Below are 16472 nucleotides of genomic sequence, written 5' to 3' on the forward strand. Positions count from 1 at the left end.
TTTGACCAGGGTGATAGCAGTGGGTAGTGGTAAATAATGGTGAAATTCTAGATATATTTTGAAGGTAGAGCCAACAGAATATCATAACAGACTGGATGTGGGGTGTGAGATAAAGACAGGAATCCAAACTATTTGGCCTGAGCTACTGGAAAACGGCATTGCCAGTAATAGAGTTGGGGGAAAGTGCCGATGAAGCAAGCCTGGTGGAGGCAGTGCTGGGAAGTGTAGGTTTGATGGGACATGGCATCCACATGATGAGCATTATTTAATTTCACTCTGAAATGGACCTCATATAATATCATATCTAACTTTAAATTAAACTATCACTTGTTGAATTCTTTAATTGCTTAGGAAGATAGTATCCATTCTTGGTCAGTTACACCAACAATATAGTATAATTTTAGAACACAGATAAAATGATCACATTCCTCTTATCCTATATAATAAAAGCCTAATATGCAAATTGTCCCCTCGACCAGGAGTTTGGGAGTTCAACTGCTCATTATGACATGTGCTGACCATCAGGGGATGGTGCGGAACATGGCAGGCAATGACTCAGGTGGAGGGGGGCGCTGGGGGCCCAGGGGCCGAGGTGCTGCCCAGGGCCCAGAGGTCAGCTGGAACCTGCCCTTCCACACCAGACACTCGCGCTTCCATCACCAGCCAGGCCTAGGGACTGCACCTGTGCATGAATTTCATGCACCGGGCCTCTAGTCCTAAATAAAATGTTTCCTCAAAAATGGCAACTTTTCCCGGCCAGTGTGGCTCAATGGTTGAGCATCTACCTATGAACCAGGAGGTCACAGTTAGAATCCCGGTCAGGGCACATGCCTGGGTTGCAGGCTTGATCCCCAGTGGAGGGCATGCAGGAGGCAGCCTATCAATGATTCTCTCTCATCATTGATGCTTCTATCTCTCCATCTCCCTTCCTCTCTGAAATCAATAAAAATGTATTAAAAAAATTAAATTGCAACTTAGCTCTGGCTGGTTGGCTCAGTTGGTTGGAGCATCCTATTGCACACCAAAGAGTTGTGGGTTCGATTCCAGGTCAGGGCACATACTTAGGTTGAGGGTTTGAGCCTCAGTTGGGGCACTTATGGGAGGCAACCAATCAATGTTTCTCTTTCACAAAGATGTTTCCCTCTCTCTCTCCCTTCCTTCCTAAAAATCAATAAAAAGCATATCCTTGGGTGAGGATACAAAAGTTGCAGATTAAAGAATGAGTTATACATATCACACAAACAAGAGGAAATTCACAAATTGTTAAGATTCCTCATAACTGTTGAGAACTAACCATGGACTATATATTACTTTAAAGTAGTTATTAACTTTCTATACATGATACCCTTCATTTCAAATACATTGTTATTATTAGACCAGAGGCCCGGTGTACAAAATTCGTGCACGGGGGTGTGTGTCCCTCAGCCCAGCCTGCACCCTCTCCAATCTGGGACCCCTCAAGGGATGTCCGACTGCCCGTTTAGGGATCGGGCCTAAACGGGCAGTCGGACATCCCTCTCACAATCCAGGACTGCTGGCTCCCAACTGCTTGCCTGCCTGACTTCCTGATTGCCCCTAACCCCTTCTGCCTGCCAGCCTGATCACCCCCTAACCACTCCCCTGCCAACCTGATTGATGCCTAACTGCTCCCCTGCCAGCCTGATTGCCCCTAACTTCCCTCCTCTGCAGACCTTGTCACCCCTAACTTCCCTCCCCTGCAGGCCTGGTCACCCCTAACTGCCCTCCCCTGCAGGCTTGATCGCCCCCAACTGCCCTCCCCTGCTGGCCTGATCCCTCCCAACTGCCCTCCCCTGCTGGCCATCTTGTGGTGGCCATCTTGTGTCCACATAGGGGCAGTCATCTTTGACCACATGGGGGCAACCATCTTGTGTGTTGGAGTGACGGTCAATTTGCATATTACTCTTTTATTAGATAGGAATACAGACAACAAACTGATGGTTGCAAGTGGGGAGTTGGGTGAAAAAGGTGAAGGAATTAAGTACAAATTGGCAGTTACAAAATAGTCATGGGGATGTAAGTACAGTACAATAGTCAATAATATTGTAATAACATGTATAGTGTCAGGTGGGCACTAGACTTATTTGGGGGGTATCACTTCATAAGTTATATAAATGTCTAACCACTATGCTGTACACCTGAAACTAATATAATATTGAATATCAACTGTAATTGAAAAATCATTAAAAACTTTAAAAGACAAATATATTGTTACTCAACTGTTTAAATATTATAATAAAACTCCAAACAGATTTATTCTGAAAATACTAGTAAACAGGAAAGTCACCTAAGAGTTTCCTGCTCTCAAAATCATCTTATTAAAAAGTGTGAAAACTTTAGCAACAATATCATTTTTGGCATATAAGGATGAAAAAAAATTCTAAAGAAACAAGAACACTTTCTTTTTGACTAGAGCTGTGAAGAAAGCCTCCAAAAGACGTTCTTACTGATCAAGTAATATGAATATTAATACCTTAAGGAAAAACTTCCCAGCAGATGGGAAGAAAAAAAAAAAGCCTGCATTTCATTTAGAAGCCAGTCTTCTCTCCAGATAGGACTCTCCATTCCTCACCCCAAGTACCTTTAAAGAAAAAAAACACGTAAATGATGAATTTGCACATTATATTTCAAGGAACTATAATTACATTTCTTGCCTTCCTCCTCCCTCCTTTTTTTTTTGTTTCCTATGAGATTTGCTTGCTTCTTGAGTTGGACATATGACCGAAGCAGAAAAGACTAGCAGAGGGAAAAATTCATGTGAACCAGTGGCTTTGAAAATGGAATCAACCGAGAATCTGAAGACACAAATTAGTCTATAAACATAGGGTGCAGATGTTGCCAGAACTTGACCAAATTGTGCGAAGTAATCACATAAAGTGGAAGTATATGTGAAGATTGTGGTCTTAGATCAAGGTTAAAATCCTCTGTGAGCTCTTTAGTGAGTACAGGAGTCACTATGTAAGCTTTAGCTAAGCAGTGAAACCCTGGGAAATAACCAGTTGCATACTGGGGCTTCCTTGGGTGGCTTGAAATTAGCCATGGTGAGTGTTTACACCATGGAAATTGGCAAATGCTGCAAACCAGGGCTCCCCCCTCTTTTATTTTTATGGAGCTAATTTACAATTTAACTACTGAAAACAGCTCTCCATGGGGGTTTACAAAACCCTTAGCACCTGTGACATATTCATATAGCTTTGGTGAGGAGGGCTTTGGAGAATAAATGATTATTCTTTCAAAAGCAGGGGACTTCTAATCCCCATCTCAGTAAGACTCAGTGTTTTATTATTTCTCTTGGATTTCAAATATCTTCAAATCCTTATTAGAAAGGATTTCTCTAAAAAATGGTCCCTGCCTCACTTCTCTTCATTAAAAGCCAAAAGAAGAAAGAGGTAAAATATATACGGGACAGGAAACCTGCTTTCTAGGAAGCAGAATGATGTCACCTGATAAACTATGTGAAGTCCCTGGACCTGGGTCAAAGCCATGGAGAAACCAGACCTGCTTTGTGTGTGTGTGTGTGTGTGTGTGTGTGTGTGTGTGTGTGTGTGTGTATGACAGTGTTAAAGAATGTAACCCCTCTTAACTTCTCTACACCCCGTACATACAAATTGCTTATACTGATACAACCCTTAGTGGCAACTCACTTCACACCTCCATTTTCTCCCTCCTTATCATCAAGATTAAACAGCATGTTTGGGCAATATTCTGCATTTATCTAACCTTTTCCTTACAGGCCACACTGACACAACAGACACAACACAACAGGTTTATGTACCTCACACGTCGGATCCTATCAAGAAACTGGGTCGTGACAGTTTGATAAGAACCCATAGCTTATTGAACTTGTTCTAAAAACAACAGCAGCAAACCACTCATCTCCTCACACTTTTTAATGACCTTGTTCTATGATGTCCCCATTTTTAGCTGCAGCAGATGCATTGCTGTGTGGCCTCAGAGCATACTGGGAGCTGAGGGCATGTGACAATATGTGTTTTGATATTACACCATTAAAAATTCTAGAGAGATCCACATTCACTTCAATTACCTGATGAGAAAAGAGGTCTAGTGTTGCCAACAGGTTCAACCAAAGTGAAAAAAATGGCTTGTCAGAAAATGAGAAAAAAATTTTCTAGGAGTTGTCCTGGCTGGGTGGCTTAGTCTGTTGGACTGTTGTCTCATACACCAAAAGGTTGTGGGTTTGATTCCCAGTCAGAGCACATACCTAGGTTGCAGGTTCAATCCCCAGTCAGGGTGCATGCACAGGAGGCAACTGATCAATGTTTCTCTCTCACATATATGTTTCTCTTTCTCTCCCCACTTCCTCTCTCTCTCTCTCAAAAAAAAAAAAAAAATTAATAGAAAACATATCCTCAGGTGAGGATTAAAAAAAAAAAGTTGCAGGAGTTGATTTTCTCTGCTCTCCAGAATGTCTAGCATTGCCATAGACAATGAATAAGAATGCTAACAGACTTCACTGTTTCAGGAAAACACCATATGGCAAGACAGAAAAGAAAAATAAGCCCAAATAAATGTAAAATTAGAATGAACTTAAAAAGGCTAACTTCTTACATGTTTTCATGTTTGTTTTTTGTCTTTGAACTGATTCTGATTTGTGTTTTTTTTTTTTTTGCAATTTATATGGCCCAAACACGCTGCTGTGACATTTCCAAAGACTTTACTGTAAGCACATTTAATATCATACAGGGTGGGGCAAAAGTAGGTTTATAGTTGTTTGTATGGAAACCAATACAATAACTAATAAACAATAATACAAGAATAAATTGCATTTCACATACGCACAACCACCTTTGCCTAGACCTACCTTTGCCCCACCTTGTATTTAACAGATAATTAATTACATTCTTAAAAAATTGTTATTGCTATAATTCAGTTAAGTTCAAAGTGAATTTTATTATCTTGGTGAAATTCTGCTGATAAGATTCTAATCTCTGTGGAATTTCAGAACTTTCTGGTCTTTGTGAATAAATCAGGATAAGACACACTTAACCAACCTGAGGGTTTAATTTGTCAATTCTTGGGACCATCCCACACTGGTTATGGTGGTGGACACATTTGAGGAAGAATGACACAGAAACTTGTAGGTACTTCAATATAAACAAATCAAGTGGTAAATACATTTCATAATAACTGACAGAGACTTAGTAAGTTTGGAAAACGAAATTTTTCTTTGTGAATACCTGTAATTACCAAGGTTACAACTTTGTGATGAGAAGACAGGACACACTTCTAAACACTGGCTTACTGTTTGGTGGCTCTGAGATTAATCGCCGCACATTTGAGGGGGCTGGCATTTCCCACTACCCTGTCCCTCTTCTCCTCTTTGAAACTTTCTGCTTCCTGAAGAGAACAAAGGGTTCTTGTTAGTATTGGGAGTCCTGTCTTCTCACCTTAGGTTCTAGATATGATCAAAAAGAAAAAAAAAATGAACTATTTCAGGCATACCAACACATATAGAGAATACTATAATGAGGATTGAGTACCCACCCTCTACCTTAAGAAATAAAACACTACAGACACAAGCAAGGCTCCCTGTATATTCCTTCTGCCTCCTCAGAGGTAACCACTATTTCCATACCTGGTTTATATTTCTGCTACACATGTGTATATCCATGAACAATATATAATGGTATGTTGTGTTTTAAATTTTTGTACAGATGGTCTCCTTTTTTCATATTATGTTTAAGATAAGCTAATACATATAGCTGGTTTATTGATCTCCACCACTACAAAGTATTTGATAGTATGGAGATACAACAACTCATTTATCAATTCTTTGGTTGATGCTTCAGTGTATACTCAGTACAGGTCTCCTTGAGCAACACGTGGGGATTTCTTTAAGGCACAGAACTAGGATTAAATTTTTTGAATCACGGGTAGGCACATCTTTAACGTTAGTAGGTACTGCCAATTCCAAGGACTGAATCACCTGCAGTGAGGCCAGGAGTCTCTTTAACAAGCCCTCTGGGTTCAAAGTTTCCGCTTCATTCCTCTGGAAGGGGGGAGTAGTGGGGGAAGGGCAGTGCAGCAAGAATCTGCATTTCTAACATGTCCCCATGTGACGCTGCTGCTGCTGTAATGTCTGGGACTGTATTTTGAGAACTAGTGTTCTTAGAAAAAGCCTATTGGATGACATTTTGAGAGAGAGAGAGCTGATGAGACACTATCTGAAAAGATGTTGCTGGTGAGGTTTTATGAGGTAACTGAAAGTTAGCCTGTGGTATAATTTTAGCATTCCGATTCTAGGAATAAAAACCTGACTAAATATAGATAATATGTAGTAAATAACCCATGTGAGTGATTGCCATCAAAGGCTAAGTTCTCAATGAGCTGCTCTGTCAGAATGGGGCCCCTGCATGTCTCCTGCAGCTGCTGTGTGAGAAGGGCGAGTGGGCAGGTGGCCCGGGTCAGGCAGCCCAGGGTCAGGCCAGGCCAGGGTGTGCAGTGAGCTGGGCTGACAGTAGCCGGTGTCTTGACTGCATCAATAAAACCCAGGCGTTAGCCTCAATGCAGATGTGAATATTCATGTGGGTGTTCCTTATAATTTAAGGTATGGGCTACTGAGTCCTACTGATTTGGCTATTTTGAGATATTTATGTGAAAAAAAAATCAATCTTTATTTTATATATATATATATATATATATATATATGTGTGTGTGTGTGTGTGTGTGTGTGTGTGTGTGTGTGTGTTTGTGTGTGTGTGTGTGTGTGTGTGTGTGTGTATAAGAACCTCAGTTTTCACTTGGGGTTCTTTTCCAAAGTTTGTATCCTGATGACAGAATGCCAAAGAGGTTTTCCTCAAATATTCTTTTTGCAGGAATTTCTTAGAAAAAAATCTCGAAAATGAAGCCTTCAAATATTTTAGGGTAAAAAAACACAAGTAGGCTTGCACGGTCTGCAAATGGTTAACATGGAAACTGGAAGGAAAGTGATTTTATTTCACATTTAACAATATAAAAGGTCAATGCAGAATAAAAGTGTGTTCCAGTAACCCAGAGTATGTGTTTGTGTCAGTCCACAATTTACATAACAAGATAACTGGTTTTCAAAACCAGAGAAAGTTTCAAAAAGACTTCTTTCCATGCCCTAAGTCAGTGGTCAGAGCCGCGGTTTGCCGCTCTGTTGACGAATGAGTTTGCCGACCACTGCCCTAAGTGATGCTGCTGGGAGCAATGACTGTCATGAGGCTATGCACTGCAGGCACACTTTCACTTGTTCTGGTTGTCAGTCCTCTCCTTCTATCTTCTTTCCTTTTTCTCTCTCATCAGCTTTTTGCTTTCTTCCCTTCTTCTTTTATTCACTGGATTCCGAGGATCATAGATTTCAAACGTGTCTGAGTCCTGCATGCTTGCATCTTTCACTTTTCTGCTTTTATCCTCAAACTGAAGTACATGTGACATCCTAAAGAGGGAGAGAGATGGTTCAGTGATTGTAGCGTGGAAATTGAAAGTAGAAATTCTATACTTCCCCATCCTTGGCAAAATGAACTATAAGGGTACAGAACACAAAGATGGGTTTATTGTTTATTAGTGCTTGTGCCACACGGAAACCAACTTCTCAGAAAACACTTGAATTTGAAAACCATGTGTGGAGTTTGTTCTGCTGGCTTGTATTTCTAGTAGTGAGTGTCGCTGCCTCAGTTTTCACTTGGGGTTCTTTTCCTGATGGGAGGTTAGACTTCTACACACAGTGTTCCTTAAACTAAACTCCCAGAACATTCTGCCAGCTGCCTTTAAAGAGCTTACTTCTTAGCTGGAGAGAGCCTGGCTGCAGAGCAAAACTCCTAACTCCTGACAATCAGCCACTCCTATCTGATTTTTGTTTCATTTTGTTTTGAGTAGTTAAATGGATCAAGAGTAGGTAATGTGTTAAGAAAATTCTTGTTCAAATGGTATTATGACTCCCTTTTCTGTGGAGTAGCTGAGTTAAAAAAATATACATATTTTTCATACAAACAGAAACTAAGCTTATGGCACAGCTCCGTGGACTAGTTTCCTCCTCCTACTGTTGATTACAACAAATCTAACCACCCTGCTTTCCTACTTTATCAAATGCTTACTGGTCTTAAGGTATCAACATGTGCTTGACTCATAAGTGGTCATAAGCTGGCTATCCTTAGCAGCAGGGAAACATGTAAGCGATTAGCTCTGTCCCCATTAGGAGGTGTCAGGAATAAATGGGGAAGTCAAAAGACTAGGTTTCAGGGCAGTTGAAGGAATTTGGAAAGAGGAAAGTTCAGTTTTTATATATAAACAAAACTACTAAGGCTTTCCCATTAGTTAGTTCAGCAATTTTTAAAATAGGCAGACAAAGCACTTTCCTTTATCATAAAAGATAGGGCCAAATTGCCTATAGGATTAACACTCCGCATACACCAGCTGAAACTTTCAGATGAAACTCAAATATTATATTGGCTTCTTTCCCCCTGCAGTAGCACACATGCTGAGTGAAGTTTACTTGTGTGACAGACTCCTAGGGATATACCCAGATTTTAAAGAATCCTAAAAAGATTTTGGGAGGAAAGTAAAATGTTACAGTAGTAGTGATGCTACAATTACTCAGGATTCAGTAGCTACAGTTCACCAGGGCTGACATGTGGGGTCTTACTACCATTCCCACCCCTTTCCACCCAGATAAAGCTGACTGGAACGCAGGTGAGGATGAGTGATAATAATGACTTAGAGTTTCCTTTATCATACTGAGGTAACTCACATTTCTATAATTTATTATTAAAATACATGATTTGCATCAAATTCATAACTGATCTCAATAATATAGGGTGTCCCAAAAATGTACACATACTTTGAATAATTATAAAGGCAGTGTTTATTAAAATACATTCCATTTTCAAAACTGAGTTATCAGCTGTTAAAGTGCATACATTTTGGGGGACACCCTGTATATGAACACGCCATCTCACATGTGAGAGAACTCCTGAGTTTTTATACTTCCTGTTGCTTTAGTAAGCACCCGATTTAGAAAAACGCATCACAGGGTTGTTGCTTATTTAGAGGGATTCCCCAGAGTCTGATTTTCTTGTGTCTTCAATTTCTTACAGTTTAAGCATTAGCTTATGAGAATAAAACAATCTCCAACTCCTAGAAAAAGGATGGTTGTTCCACAGTGACCACTAGAACCGATTTGAAACATAATTACACCGGATTTAATCAATTAATGATGACTAGCCTAGGCCTAAATGCACCTCGGTAAATACTTCAGTAAACACACCTCCAAAAGCCAACTAATCAGCGACAGCCTAATGTTTCTGAAAGCTGGCCAATCAGTGGCGGACTCACTCCAGCGAACATGCTCCAGAAAGCCAGCCAATCACGGACAATCTCTCCTGATTAAAGAGCTTCTGAGGCTGATGTCCACTCCTAAACAATCCCCAACCCAAAAATCTATATAAGGATTTGCAACCAGCTTTGCTCAGAGACTGTACCTCAAAGCACAGCTCTTTCTTACTTCAGTAAGTAGTAAACTCAGCCCTTTGTTTCACATATTAAGAGGTGGTCTTTTCCTCTGACACTTCTTACAGTCTGTGCTGCATTCCCCACAAAGCACACTGTTGTCACCACTGTTGAAAACCAGGTTTAGGAAAGTGGCAAGATGGTCTTATTAAAGGTCTCTGACCACGCATCAGGGGAGCCCACCCCACACTGCATGTCCGCAAGTGGTGAGCGCTTTCCAAATGACTCTTGTGCAGATGCCTAAGCCACCACCAGGAAGTAGCTGGAATCATATGCCCTTTAAAATATTTTATTCAATACTCCTATCCTATATAATAAAGAGGTAATATGCAAATTGACCCTCATGCCCTCACAAATGGCCACCCTCCACGTCATCACAAGATGGCTGCCCCCACATTGTCACAAGATGGCCAGCAGGGGAGGGCAGTTGGGGGCAATCGGGCCGGCAGGGGAGCAGTTAGGTGTCAATGAGGCTGGCAGGGGAGTGGTTAGGGGGCAATCAGGCTGGCAGGCAGAAGCGGTTAGGGGCAATCAGGCAGGCAGGCAGGCGAGTGGTTAGGAGCCAGCAGTCCCAGATTGTGAGAGGGATGTCCAACATCCCCCGAGGGGTCCCAGATTGGAGAGGGTGCAGGCTGGGCTGAGGGACCCCCCCCCCCCAGTGCACGAATTTCATGCACCGGGCCTCTAGTATTGATATAAAACACCAGAAGCCACTGTCTTAGTTAACTTATTAATACCTCTCCATATATGCATTCTTCTATTTAAAAAATTATTGCTTTTTCTGCTCCCCAATACATATGGGTTTTGTGTAATATCCACTTCTAGTAGGGACTGTCCATGTTTCAAAAATTACTTTGCCAGAATTTGTCAATTAAAACCATAATAAGGCACCATCCTCCTTTCTATGCCATGAGAGAATCGTGTAACTATTGGACTGCGTTGGCTCTGGTCTAAGAAATGACATCTAGACATGAGAACACAGCACAAAGCCCAGACAGAGAAACAGATTTGCCTACAAATCTGGAAAAACAGAAAGCCGTAAATTAAAGTAGCTGTCTTTTTCAACTGTTTGTTTCAGACACCACTGCACTAAACAGGTCCAACGTTTTGATTAATAACAAACCTAAACCCAGAGGAAAGAAGGGGCTATCAGCTTACACACTACTTCAGCTTTAATATCATAATACTTAGCAGGGTTGGTTACTCAGCAATAATATTTAATCTTTAATAGAAATAAAAGCATAATCAAAAATGTTTCACCCATTTATCTTTCAACATGCTTCAATCACTTCATTTTCAAGAGCAAACAAAACAGTTATTATGATTTTCAGCATAATAAACTCCTGACCTATGTGCCTCCATAAATCACAGACTGCACGGATTGAAAGCATGCCCACATTTTACAGCCTCCGGTGAGAATACACATGCAGACTTATAATACAGACCCAATTCCAGTGCATAGGGTCTGGTAGTTTACAGTCTTGTATGTATCGACAACTCAATACTATCCACTCTGTGGCTGGTCATGGCATTGGCCCAACAAGAGTAGTGAGTTTATTGGAATTACACACTGATCATTTACATATGAAAATTTTAAAACTTGTTCACTTGAAGGCAAAGACAGAAATTTAGTTCTTATTAATAAAAAGTTTTACATAAGCTCATATTCTCAATAAGAACACTGACTTGAGTGTGTTATAGAAATATGGAGGGTTACCATTGTCACAGAGGCTGTGTTGAACAGGTAAGTTTTTTGGTCAGAGACTGTGTGGGCTTACAGACAAAAATTAAACAGCCGATTATCTTAAAAGAATCCAGACCTTTACTAACCTCAGGAATTTGACAACCAGTTTTTAAACAACTTTCATAGTTGTGAAAAAGATTAAGATATTACAGCAATTAATAATGGGAAGTGCATTCTCAGATATATAGTAAATCATTCAAAATAGAATTCCAATATTAACAATTCACTTCTGACTGAAATGTATTTAAATTATTTATGCTTCTATAATGAAAACAGCTATGTTTTTCACTGGGAAGTCTATAAACCACTCCTTCCCATTTCCAAGTCTCCCTAATTTAGGAACTTAGCACCCAACCCTTAGAGTGTTGTAGGTGTTCTAACTGTTCTGCATCTGCACTATTTCTCCTTTTTATAATCTTCCAAAGGTTCCAAAATAACCTTTCCTACACGTTTCTTTTACAGTGTTCTTTTGAGCAGGAACTATTAGCTATTGTATTGACTGAAATCTCAGCCTGACCCTTAAAACCTTCTAACAATGGGATCTTCCTATCTCACCAACCTCTTTTCCTTTCTTTCATCAGCTCTCCCCATTCTGTAATTGCCTGTTTACTTAATTCTGAACAGACTGTCAGTTATTCGAGACACTCTGAATCTTGTTCACAGCTGTATTCCCAGTGCCAAGAATGGTGACTGGTGTGAATCAAAGCCTTCAGAACCTTTGTGTCGGCCAGGCCTGCTGGTTGGTACTCACTGGTTTGCTAAACTAACACTTGACCCTCCTTTTGTGGGCAGAGACTGTCTTTTATTTCTCTGATACACTTCTAAAATGTCTCACAGGCTCTGCAGAAAGTCCCATGCTCAGCACAAGCCCACCTTTCCATGACTTAATCCCAGCTCAGCACACAGACTGCTGCTTTCCCAGTGCACCCCATTAGTGAGTGCTAGTTTTTATTCCCTGAAGACTGAAGTGGGAGCAGGCCTTACATCTTTTCCATTTCCTAGGGCACTAATGTAGAACTAGGTAGGCAATTTCTTTTTTTTTTTTTTAAATATATTTTATTGATATTTTACAGAGAGGAAGGGAGAGGGATAGAGAGCTAGAAACATCGATGAGAGAGAAACATCGATCAGCTGCCTCCTGCACACCTCCTACTGGGGATGTGCCCACAACCAAGGTACATGCCCTTGACCGGAATCGAACCTGGGACCCTTCAGTCCGCAGGCCGACGCTCTATCCATTGAGCCAAACCGGTTTCGGCGGTAGGCAATTTCTTTAAAGCAATGTTTCGCAAAGTCTAATCTTAGAGCCCTCCCTACCTCAATGCAGGTTGTACATTGGAATCAACTGGATGCCAGGCCTGGCCTTCACCTCCAGAGGTACTGAATCAATTGTTGTGGTTGGGATGGGGACCCAGCATCAGGAATTGAAAATGTTTTCCTGATGATTTTAAAATACAGCCAAAGTTAAGATTGCAGCACTAGGGTTCAAGAACCTTTACACTTTCACCCCAGTTGGCGTGGCTCAATGGTTGAGCATCGACCTATGAACCAGGAGGTCATGGTTTGATTCCTCGCCAGGGTGCATGCTCGGGTTGCAGGCTCAATCCTCAGTGTGGGGCGTGCAGGAGGCAGCCAATCAATGATTCTCTTTCATCATTGATGTTTATCTCTTCTTCCCTTCCTCTCAGAAATCAATATATATTTAAAAGAACCATTATACTTTCAGATTGATAGATTTCATCAGCCAGTGGTCTTGGACCCTTCAGAGATTAGAACAGATGCTTCCCAGTGACAAACTGCTCACCTACTTGAAGAAGTTACATGGCCTCTGAGTCTATTACTTTAACTGAAGATCTCAAGTGTATTTCCAGGTCTTATAAATGGTTTGAGAATAAGACAAGGAGCTAGATTCAATTATTCATTCAATAAACAGCATTGGGCCAATGCTGTTTATGTGTGAGACCCAATGTCAGACTCCAGGGACACAAAGCCAAATATGACCCAAGCCCTGCTCTCCTAAAGTGAACCGTCTATTAGGGGATGAACACACAGAAAGACTCCAGGACAAATGCATATTTTGGAACTGCCTGCCAAGTGTGAGGCAATAACAATGAAAGCATCCACTGACATAGTACTGCACATGCTGTCTGGTATTATCTTCAAAAAAGCTGTATGGGGTAGACAGGAAAGATGTTATTATCACCCTCACTTCACACGCAATTTGTGAGGTTCATGATCAAGAAACTTATAGCTGGCTGGTAATGTCTTCAGAGGTAAACTTTCATCTTGTGAAGATGGGTTTAACTTTAGGAATAAATTAGTGCTAACTCAGTGCTAAGTCCTAATGAGAAGGATAAATAAGTCAGATTGGGTAGTTGGTGCTTATTTTAGGATACAAAAATTTAAAAATGCAACTATAGAGATAAGAATGATTATTTGTGTGGCTCCCAAGCTGGTATTTAAAGGAATTACAAAAAAGCAGTTCCAAAAATGCCTTGAGAAATGTGGAAGCATCTTTTGGAAAAAGGTGCCTCTCTTTAATTATTTTTTTTAAAATACATTTTTATTGATTTCAGAGAGGAAGGGAGAGGGAGCGAGGGATATAAACATCAATGATGAGAGAGAACCATTAATTGGCTGCCTTATTCATGCCCTCGACTTGGGATCAAGCCAGCAACCCAGGCATGTATCCTGACTAGGAATCCAACCATGATCTCCTGGTTCATAGGCCAACGCTCAACCACTGAGCCACACTGCCCAGCAGGAGCCTCTCTTTTAGGTGAACACTTGCTTAAAACCAGGGAAGCGTTAATTTTCACTGTAAATATTTTATCCCTTACTGCCTTTAATTTTTGCTCTCTGAAATCTCAGTCCCAGTTTCTCCTAACCTTGCTAAAATGAGGGTACTAGGTAGGGACACCCATTCAGCTGGAGGTCTCAGTGGGGCAGAGCCAAGGCCCATGTCCTGGACTCGTAAGGATGGAAGTGTGGCAATCTCTCTCAGGCATCAAGTTACTAAGGAGTGCCTTGCAGTTAATGGTGATATCCAGGTCTTTTTTGTTATATATATATTTCAAAAATGCAAATCTAGCCATGAAAACTGTCCTGTTTTAAATCCTTCAGTGTTTCCTCCTTGTCTACATAATGAAACTCAAGTTGCTTATGTGGCCTCTATGATTTGGCTTTTGATCCCCTCTTTAAGCTCCCATTGTCACCTTCCCCCATCACTTTCCATGCATTAGACCAGCGGTCGCCAACCGGTGGTCCGTGGACCACTGGTGGTCCGTGAGGTCCAAAAGGTTGGCGACCGCTGCTCTAGACATCCTGAATGATTTGTAGTTTCCTGAACAAAACCTGCTCTCTCCTGCCTCCTGGCTGCCTCTTCAGGGCGATATACTTCTCTTCCTATTAGCTGAGGTTGTCATCCCCTCTGGGAACCAGTCCCTTTCCTCTCCTGGCCTGGCCTGCTCTTTTTCCTGCTCTTTTTCCAAGGTCAGGGCACTCTTCTGTCAGCTCTCTTTTCTCCCTCGCTAGATTGCAGTTGGCTCTGTTTCATTGGCCTTTGTACCAGCCCTGGTCACAACGCTGGGCAAGAAAAATGCCCTCAATAAATGTTGGCTGAATAAACAGATGTTTCTGGGTAGCCAGTCACCTCTAAACCCTTTGGCTAGAATCCTGGTTTTGTTCATCTTTCTCCTTGGTAGTATTAATACATAATTCCAAATTATTTAGCAGTATTGTTTATAGACCCTTGAGTTTTCCAGGTTAGTAACTCTCCTTTTAAACTCTACAGCAGAGAAAAGTTAATACTGTACTCAAAACACTAAAACGAAGTATTTTCACCACCGCTAACTTATGCTATGAAAATCTAACACTTAACTTTCTCAAATGTGCCAGTTAAACTGCCTAATGATTGACATTTGTGATTGACATTTGCCTTCTGTACACTAACTCCCTGTGAGGGATGAGGCGGGGAGAAACGCACACATTGTCCTCAGCCTTCCTCTACACGGTTTGTAAGGCCTTGCCATCCTTTATGAAACTGGCATCCACGTAATTTGTGTTTAGTATACTGTTCTGATAGCTTCTCACTTCTCTGTTCAATTAGAATTCTTAAGAAACCAAATGAAATAACTCCTGCCTATTACTTAAGTTTATCGTTCTATGGGACTATGGGTTAGAAACTTAAATGATCTGGTTTAATTATTTTTTGGGGGGGGCATGGAGCTTGGAAGGAGCCATATTTTAGAAGCAAAACAGTCTTTTTTGTTTTTTAAAAAAATTCAGCAAGACAAAACAATTTTCAGTTTTGCCCACATTTGACTCTGAAGGACCGCACCTGCTCTGAACCAGAGAGGGGCTGCAGTACACTGTGGTGCTTCAGTCCTTATCACAGAGTAAGTACATAAGAACTCACTCTATGATAAAGGACACATTTAGTATGTTCTTTGTTATTCCTCATGCTACTTATTTTCCACATGTGATCTTTTCCACCTCCTTCCCATGGTCTGTGTCCCCTCTCCATTCATAGCCTAGGTCAGTGGTCGGCAAACTCATTAGTCAACAGAGCGGCAAACCGCGGCTCGCGAGCCGCAGTTTGCCGACCACTGGCCTAGGTTAATTCCCACTTTCTCCTGACTGCCCTGGGCCTCAGGACCTGCTCTCGCCTTTGATATTATGGAAACTTTGTGGACTGCAGTCAGAAAGCCTGGGTTTGTGGTACAACTCAGCCACTAAGTGTTTCTGTAGGATTGTCACACTGCTTTGCAGGCCTCTCTGCCTCCTTATCTGTGATGAGGGGATGGTAACAGGCACCCTATTTACCTCACAGAGTGAGGTTCAAACATCATGCCTGAAAAGTGTGGTCCGAACATTGACTATCATTTCAGATCATTTTGCACTTTGTATGAGTGTGTATTACATATAAACTATGCGTGTATAACTATTGATCATCTTTATAATACTCTACTAATTGCATTGCCTTTTTCAAAGTGTTTTCATGTACATCATCATACATACATGACATACTTCATCCTACCTAACTTTTGAGACTTATACCTATATTTTAAAATATGTCCCATCTATACTAGACCATAAACCATAGTGCAGAAACTGTTTATAGTATCAAAGAATTATAAAAAATTTATTTTTCCAACTTTTACTAGTATAGCATAACATATTCACTGTTGTGGGAACTTTTTCTTTGTGCAAAATACAACAA

At 41.0% G+C, this 16472-nt stretch overlaps 1 protein-coding gene across 2 annotated transcripts in view; it reads right to left on the bottom strand.

The window, feature by feature from the left end:
• Positions 1 to 6925: 6925 nt before the first annotated feature.
• CWC27 (CWC27 spliceosome associated cyclophilin) overlaps positions 6926 to 16472 on the bottom strand; it is a 195349-nt gene continuing 185802 nt past the window's right edge. For both annotated transcript variants that reach the window (XM_080682695.1, XM_080682696.1), the window contains exon 14: positions 6926 to 7438. In XM_080682695.1, coding sequence (XP_080538821.1) covers positions 7276 to 7438 — 163 coding nt within the window. In that variant the 3' untranslated portion in view covers positions 6926 to 7275. The remainder of the gene's footprint in view (positions 7439 to 16472) is intronic.

This window comes from Plecotus auritus (genome assembly GCF_963455305.1).
Source record: "Plecotus auritus genome assembly, chromosome: 7".
NCBI lineage: Eukaryota > Metazoa > Chordata > Mammalia > Chiroptera > Vespertilionidae > Plecotus > Plecotus auritus.